The sequence below is a fragment of the Rhododendron vialii genome, chromosome 13a (genome assembly GCF_030253575.1).
Source record: "Rhododendron vialii isolate Sample 1 chromosome 13a, ASM3025357v1".
NCBI lineage: Eukaryota > Viridiplantae > Streptophyta > Magnoliopsida > Ericales > Ericaceae > Rhododendron > Rhododendron vialii.
In genome coordinates, this window is record NC_080569.1 from 5,010,842 (window position 1) to 5,019,244 (window position 8,403).

Genomic DNA, 8,403 nt, shown 5'->3' on the forward strand with positions numbered 1-8,403 from the left:
ATCGCCAAAGACAGGAGTACTCTAACTGTATTAAGTTTGGCAACAGGTGCAAAAGTTTCCTGATAGTCAACCCCATAAGATTGCGTATATCCTTTCGCAACCAATCGAGCTTTATACCTCTCAATTGTCCCATCTGCTTTATGCTTGACCGCAAAGGCCCATCTACATTCCACGGTCTTTTTTCCTTTCGGTAGAGTCACAAGCTCCCAAGTATCATTTTTCTCAAGCGCTGCCATTTCTTCTGCCATGGCTTGAGTCCATCTATCATCTGCTAGAGCCTCCTGCATTTTACTAGAAATAGGAACAGATGATAACTGTAGCACATAAGACGCATATGACTTGGATAGTTTTTGACAAGACACATAATTACTAATGGGGTATCTAACGTTGGATTTAGGATCAGGCTCATATTTAACAGGTGGTACACCACGATTAGAATGAGGCGGAAGACGATATTGAGACACTTGAGATTCAGAAAAAAGATCATCACTACCAGTGGAGTTAGGGTTAGTGGATACCTCTGCAGGAATCTCAGAAGAAGACTGGCTCAGTGGTTGTGTTGAATTGTTGGGAGGCATTGTACTATCATGAAGAGCATTATCTTCAGTATGAGACGTCTCTGGTTCAACAACCGATAACTCTTCCCTTTCATCTGAAAATTCACCCTGTCCTGAAGAATCTCCGGACGAAGAAATATTTTCTGAGGTAAAAAATGCTTCCAGTTCTGCATAATTTATCACTTCGTCTGAATTCTCCCCTGGAAATGGTAAATTAGGAATTGGCGTCCTGTAAAAAAGTTCGGTCTCGTGGAAGGTAATATCCATGAAAATATAAAGCCTTCGAGTTTTTGGATCAAAACACTTGTAGCCTTTTCTATTGTTCCCATATCCCACAAAAAACACACTTCAAAGCACGAGATTCAAGCTTAGTCCGTTGGCGCGGATGCAAATGAACATAAACTACACACCCAAAAATTCGTGGAGCCAGAAGTACTACCGGTGAGAGAGTGCAATGGTCAGAAAGAGCATCCAATGGTCTTCGAAAATTAAGAACACTGGATGGTGTACGGTTCATTAAATAGACCGCCGAATTCAAAGTTTCACCCCACAAGTAAATAGGAACATGACCCCCAATTAAAAGAGACCGAGTAATTTTCAATAAATGTCGATTTTTTCGCTCTATGACACCATTTTGTTGAGGAGAATCTGTGCAAGATGTTTGGTGAATAATCCCTTCAGAGTGCATAAATTTCATCAATTCTTTCTTTTCGTACTCACCACCATTATCAGAACGAAAGACTTTTATTGAAACACCAAACTGAGTAGTTATCATTTGATGGAACATGCGAAAAATTGAACAAACATCACTCTTGTGTTTCATTTGATAAACCCAAGTCATGCGAGTGCAATCATCAACAAAAGTTATAAACCACCTCATCCCATTAAGAGTAGAAATTGGGGCCGGTCCCCAAACATCTGAATGAACTAATGAAAAAGGTAAATCTATTTTATGATCACTCAAATGAAAAGTAGTACGATGGCTTTTTGCTTTCACACAAGTTTCGCAAACAAAATCTGAAAGATTACATCCATGAAACAAGGATGGAAATAATCTCCTAAGATAGCCAAAGGAAAGATGTCCCAATCTCCTATGCCATAACCAAATTTCCTCTTTTTTTTTATTCATCGAATCTCCATTTACCACAAGAGCGTGCCCTTTTTTATCGGATTGTTGGAATCCATCTTCAAGATAGTACAATCCGCTCATTTGTCTACCACTGCCAATCTTCTCCCGAGTATGGATGTTCTGAAAGACACAGTGAGTAGGAAAAAATAGAGCAACACAATCATGAGATTTGGCTAATTGATTCACAGAGAGAATATTACAATTTAACGACGGCACAAATAAGACATCATGGATTTTTAACGTGGAAAATAATGGAACTGTACCAACTCCAATAACCGGAGATGATACATCATTAGCAGTGGTGATAGTGGCTTTGGAACATTTAGGAGATAAATGACTAAACTTATAACGATCACAAGTCATATGGTCTGTTGCGCCAGAGTCAATTATCCAATTACTATTTCCAGTAAAAGACATACCAGACTTAGCAGTGAATGCAAGGGCTGTGGCTAGATTTGCTTTTGGATCAGAGTTCGCCTCCTTATGAGATGCCTTCTTACCCTTTGGATGCCATTCTGGATACCCATGAAGTTGGAAACACGTGTCCACCGTATGACCAGTACCATTACAATGAGTACACTTTTGATCTTTCTTTGAGATGGTCATCTTCCGAGCAGCCATTACAGTCCCTTCTCCAATATTTTCTCCAAGCATAGCATCTTGGCGATTAGCTTCCGAACACACTATAGCATAAGCTGCCTGTATATCAGGAAGTGGTTTTGTAGACAGTATACGACCTCGAACCCCATCTAAATGAGGATCAAGACCAGCCAAAAACTTATACACCCGTTCGGAATTAACCTTTGTGGTGTATATAGCAATATCATTAGCACACTCCATAATACATGCATCAATATCATCAAGTTCCTGCCATATTTTCTGTAGTTTGCCAAAGTAAGAAATAACAGAACCTTCATTCTGACGGACAGAAAATACCTCGCAATGAAGTTGATAGACTTTTGATGCATCTTGATCAACCGAATACGTATTTTTAACTGCCTCCCATATCTCCTTTGCCATAGACAATCGAAGAAAGAGAGACCGAATATCCTTTGTCATCGCATCAAGAAGCCAAGATTTGACCAAACAGTTTTCATCCTCCCATTCTTCATACTCTTCAGACTTTTTATTTGATGGAGCAGCCTTAGTACCCGAAATATAACCCCAACGTTTTCTCCCACGGATTTTATTTCGGGCATTCAAAGACCACTCCATATAATTGGTACCGTCAAGCCGTTTCGGAGTGATGAGAGAGGATGTTTCCTGCATATGGAGACCAGACACAATAGTCAAAGATTCATTCTTCTTTGGTGATTTAGCACCACTTACTTCAGCCATGACGGCACTAGAAGAAAATTTTGCAGCGGAATAATATGAACAGAAACACCAACAATTGTGAATACAGGACCTACTTCAATTCCTAGAGTTTAAGAAAAGGAGATTGAAGGTGGCTCTGATATCATGAAAATAAACACAATTGTGGAGTAATTTTCTGATAATTCCATTCATCGTAGTTGTACAATATATATAGTACAAACATTAACAAGGAAAGAATACAAGATTATATGAAAATATTCTACACTTATGGCATAAAATAAGATTACACAATTAAGGATATTGACCAAATCAAATATTGACCAAATCATATCCTTAATTCTAGCAATAGGTAGGGATGGAGCCAGGATTTTGTAAACGCGAGGGCCGGACTATGAACAACAGGATATTGAAATTTCAAGATTTGAAAATCTAATAGTTTGTTTGGTTTAGATTTTGAGGGAGGTTTTTTGGATAATCAGTGGAAAGAGATAGAAAGAGAAATGATATTAATTATTGAAGAAAAAACTTATGGGAGACCATGAGCAAAGAGAGAAATTGAGTTTTGAGACCCAAAACGAACAAATTCTTAAGCATTTAAATGTCTAAATAACGGATGATGATATGATGTCCCCGGTCATTTTGGGGACACCGTAACTTTTGGCATAACAAAACCATTATAAGCATAACCAAAACCCAATACAAACATAACAAAACTCAAATAAGGCATAATCAAGGAATATCCAAAAAACCAACCAAAGTATAACCAAACTCAACCAAGGCATAACAAACAAGTTATACCTAAGTTATACATTGCTATGGTTCTGTTATGCTTGTAATGAATTTTGGTTATACTCATAATGATTTTGTTATGCCAAAAGTTACGGTGTTCGCAAAATGACCGGGGACACCGAAGTCATTTCCCTAAATAACACCCAATACAAAATATAATTCTTAACAAATAAAAAAATAATTAATACTAATACTAAAATTTGAAAGAAAAAAAGCCCCAAAACAACGCAGGAGCTGTGGCGCCAAAAAAACCCCTGAAACAACGCAGGGGCTGTGGCTCCCATAAGCCCACGAGTAGCTCCGTCATTGCATATAGGTACATGCATGTATTCATATTGATATATACACATGTGTAGTGACAGACAAAATACTAGTGCCCTACCAAGGGATTATCTCGATCTCTTTCTCTTGGATAATCTCCTCTCGTAAGTTAAGCCTTTTTTCCTATGTACAAGTTACTCAATGATGGGAAACATTAGTGCCCTACCAAGGGAAGTCTTTTGGGCAGCAGGAAAAAAAGAAAAGAAAGAAGTTTGCAAGCATGATGATGAGCCACTCATTGGGCGTAGTTTCCGGAAATACCCTTGACGTACATACCATATATGTTTCTTCTCACGAACATGTCCAGTTCGAGTAGTGCTGTAGTAGTATACCCCAAGGCTAGCAGCTAGCTGTACGTGCTGTGGGGACCCATGAGTCACCCATAATGGAGACAAGTCTTTGGCCTTTCACCATGAGAGAGAGAGAGAGAGAGAGAGAGAGAGAGAGAGAAGCAGTTGTAGTACTGCTGTGCTGGGTGTGAGATGATATGGAGAATACGATGCTTTGCGTTGCTTTCAGTGTGACTAGCTTTTTCTGTATCTTCATTTTTCAGAAAACCTGCAGCATATGTATGCAAAGCATGTAGTGTTATGTGGTAGACCCACACTCTTTCTCAAGCGCTTGGTCTCACTCGATCGTCTTCAACAGTCTTCTTTTAAGCAAATTGATCTGTTCAAGAGCCACGAGTCTTACTCATGAAAATCTCAATTTTGGCAAACCGGCGCAAAGCAGCACAAAATTACGGTTTCTACATTCGGGTATCATTTGGTGTATATATAGCACCTAATGTAACCAATTTCTACAGTATACGGCTCATGTATTGATTGATATCTTCCGTAATGGGTTCGTGGTTATTTTTCTTGAATTCTAGTTAATTAACTTAAGGGCCCCTAGAAACAAAAACGGTAGGAAGCCGCGTGCACAATGGTTACGCGGCACAATGATTTTATTAAGAAGAAAAAAAACCCTCTCCTTGGAATGGCTTAAACTTACCATTAACAAATTGGTATATTGAATCACAATACCGCCAAACATTATTGAATCTTGGTCAAGGGTGACCAATATTGCAAGACCACTTTTTAAACTTTTATTTGAGAGAAAAGCTTTAGTGAAACAATACCTTGAGAGGGGTTATGTTAGCTAACCACGCGCCGCTTTGAAATGGACTCTCCTATGGTCATAAAGTACTAAAGCATAAACAAAGAAAACAAAATCTGTATTTTCTCTTCTTTTATTTTTTTACCCCCCCATAGTTAGGGTTCACTAAGTCAAAGAAAGATTTCTTGGGCAACCGTCCAACCAAGAAAAAGATACCATCCCCTCCTTCCACATTCCCCCTTTCTTTCTTTTTTCTTTCTTTCTTTTTTACCCTCCCCCCCCCCCCCGCCCCCCCCCCCCCCCCCCCCCCGGTTCCACTGGCTTTTCCTTTCAAGATTCTCTATTTCATAAATATTGTGAAGGTATATAACTCCTATTACTAAATGGGTGACTTTGAATTGGCAATATGACTTTAATGTCCTTTCTACTAAGTGTATGTTTTGATTTGAAATTAATGAAATGAGCAAAAGAAAATGTCATTCTGTACTATTAAAAGGAACCCCAAATCACAAGATGGTGTATAATTCGCGTCGTACAGAGGTAGAAACTAAAGAAGTTGCTATATAATAGACAACCAAAATAAATAAGGCCAATTTTGAAAACAAAATGTCAAAAATGCAAAAGTAGACCGACCGGCAGCACCAAGTCAATAGATACACTTCTAGCTAATTGTAGACAGCTTAGCATCAATTCTTACTGAAAGTAAAGATTAGTGATTTCTTCTCCTAAATGAGAGTTCTTTATCTACTTATTTGTTCCTTATTCCGATATTTATCAGTTAGATTTAATGTGATTGTGGACTTATATTCAATTTGATGTGATAGATACGTGTATTATCTCACCACTTGTAATCAAACACAACTATGATAAACTATGATTGTGAAGGCATCTTGGTCCTTTTGAAATAAAACTTGGAGTTTGCATTCTTCTTGAATCGGGTAATACTTTCTCTTTTTTAATGCAAACGGTAGGAGAATTAATATTATTATCAAAATTTTCACTTATAGAATACTACATTATTCACATGCGTGCGCAACAACTAAATCAAGACCAATACATGACAACTCAAGGAATTATACTTTTTTGAAAAGACTCAATTAAGGAATTATACTGGAAAAAAAGTAAATTAACAACGAAAAACTCTTGTACTATAAGGTGGCAACAATGCTAGCCCTACATTTTTTTCTTTGTTAAATATCAAGACCATGGATAATGCTTGATAATTTATTAACTACATGGGGTATTCGAGTAAATTAGTCCACCAACTCTGGCACCACTGATATATATATACCTTCATTTTTATTTATTTGGTTCTAAAAATTCTTTGGTTCTCAACAAATGTGTATGGAATTTCAAAACCTCCTTTCCATCCTCCACTTCTCCTAAACCTTCCCCTTCCCTTCCCTCCTCTCTCTCTCTCTCTCTCTCTCTCTCTCTCTCTCTCTCTCTCTCTCTCTCCATAGCTAGCAAGAGGGTGGGTGCAACTGGTTGATGGATATTGATCTCCTCTGGACTCTTGGGGGGTGCTACTGGTTTCTAATTATTATTCCAGCTGCTGCAGATTGCATGGCCACACTTAGATCATCATCATCTTCCACATCAGTTTCTGAAATTAACATCTCCACAACAAAATCCCACTCTCTCCTCTTCTTTCTCTCTCTTCTCTTCCTCTTCCTCGTCCTCGTTCACTCCGCAGACCCCTCAACTCCCCCGACCACCTTCCCAACCGCATCGACCACAGCCACGATGAATTTGCTCCCAAAAAACACTCCAAATTCACATTCCTCTTCTTCTTCATCAGCGAAATCGACACGAAGACAGTTTGAAGCGGGAGCCCATGAAGTTCCAAGCGGCCCAAACCCAATATCAAACAGGTAAGTAAGTAAATATAGAGGGTACCATGGGCTGCGCTAGGGTTTGTTCCAGTCGGAGAAGATGAAGAAGATAAGAGTTTGTAACGGCGTTTTTCATATGAAATTAATATTTTTCAACTTTTTGTGATAGTAGCCATTAATACTGCCTTTGTCCTTCTGTGAGAAGTTTGTTACTCTACTTTTGTTATTCTCTCATTAATTTTCTCTTGTTTTCTTTTTCCGCCCCACTTTAAGTTGATGTATAGAAAAAAACAATGAGAGAGAGAGAGAGAGAGAGAGAGAGAGAGAGAGAGAGAGAGAGAGAGAGAGATGAAAACCCTATTTCATATTTATTTGTATGTACCAGACTATATATTTCTTCATATGTAGGTTTTGATGGTGTTGGTGGTATTGTTATGGCTGTGTGAGATTTGTTTGGTTTTTATATTTATATACGATTTTTCAGATGTTTTCATGCTATTGCTTAAAATAATTCCAATGGTTCAATAAGATTCGAATATCGATCAAGAGTTGTTGTGAATTATTGGTTTTTTGAAAAAGGTCTTCCTAATGAAATTAAGGTAGAATCATCCACCATAATCTGAATCGAGACGATCTTGATCGGTCTTTCTTTCTTTTTTCATAGAGGCATTGCAGAGAGTGGGGGTTGCATTACTTTGTTTCATTTATGTAGGGTCTAATTTGTTTTAATTTCAAAACTGATTAAATTGGGCCATCTCGAAACTGCATCATTCTTCACAAAATTTCGATATACATGTTTTTGGCTGGTGTAACCCTACTTTTGTTTGGAATTAGTTGAGGAAAACAACATGAGTTATTAATTGGAGAGGGGGTTGTTAGGGAAATATGAAATTTTAGCAAAATGTACGTCAGACGAGATATCTGAGTTGGGGTGAAAGACATCAAACGCTTGTACTATTCTCATTTTGCATCAGTTCGACAATTAGTTCAACTTTGTCCAAGATCTTTGTCAAAAAGAAAATGTTGTATTTGGTTTTGTTCTGTATCTGTTTAATTTGGTTTCAGATCTGCGCATGAAACCATGAAAGAGTGAGGGCATTTTTTCAGTCTTTAATTTTCCCAGCTGAGAGAAATTATTTGAGAGAGAGAAGAGAGAGGGAGGGGGGTTTTGTTTGGATTTTGCTTTTTGTCTTTGTGCTCACACAACATTCAATAAAGCTGGTACAAAAGTAGCAGTGATCATATATATCATGAGTAGTGGACAAGCAGTAGTACTACTCCTTATGATTTGATAATAATAACAGGCTTGTTGCTCTTATAGTCTATAAATAGATGATTAATTGAGTAATCCATTATT

At 37.9% G+C, this 8,403-nt stretch overlaps 1 protein-coding gene across 1 annotated transcript; it reads left to right on the forward strand.

The window, feature by feature from the left end:
- The first annotated feature begins 6,702 nt into the window (after nucleotides 1–6,702).
- Nucleotides 6,703–8,139, forward strand: LOC131313801 (CLAVATA3/ESR (CLE)-related protein TDIF). The gene is made up of 2 exons (XM_058342309.1): nucleotides 6,703–7,085; nucleotides 8,112–8,139. Exons 1-2 carry the CDS (start codon nucleotides 6,703–6,705, stop codon nucleotides 8,137–8,139), a joined length of 411 nt encoding a protein of 136 aa, XP_058198292.1.
- Nucleotides 8,140–8,403: the final 264 nt, after the last annotated feature.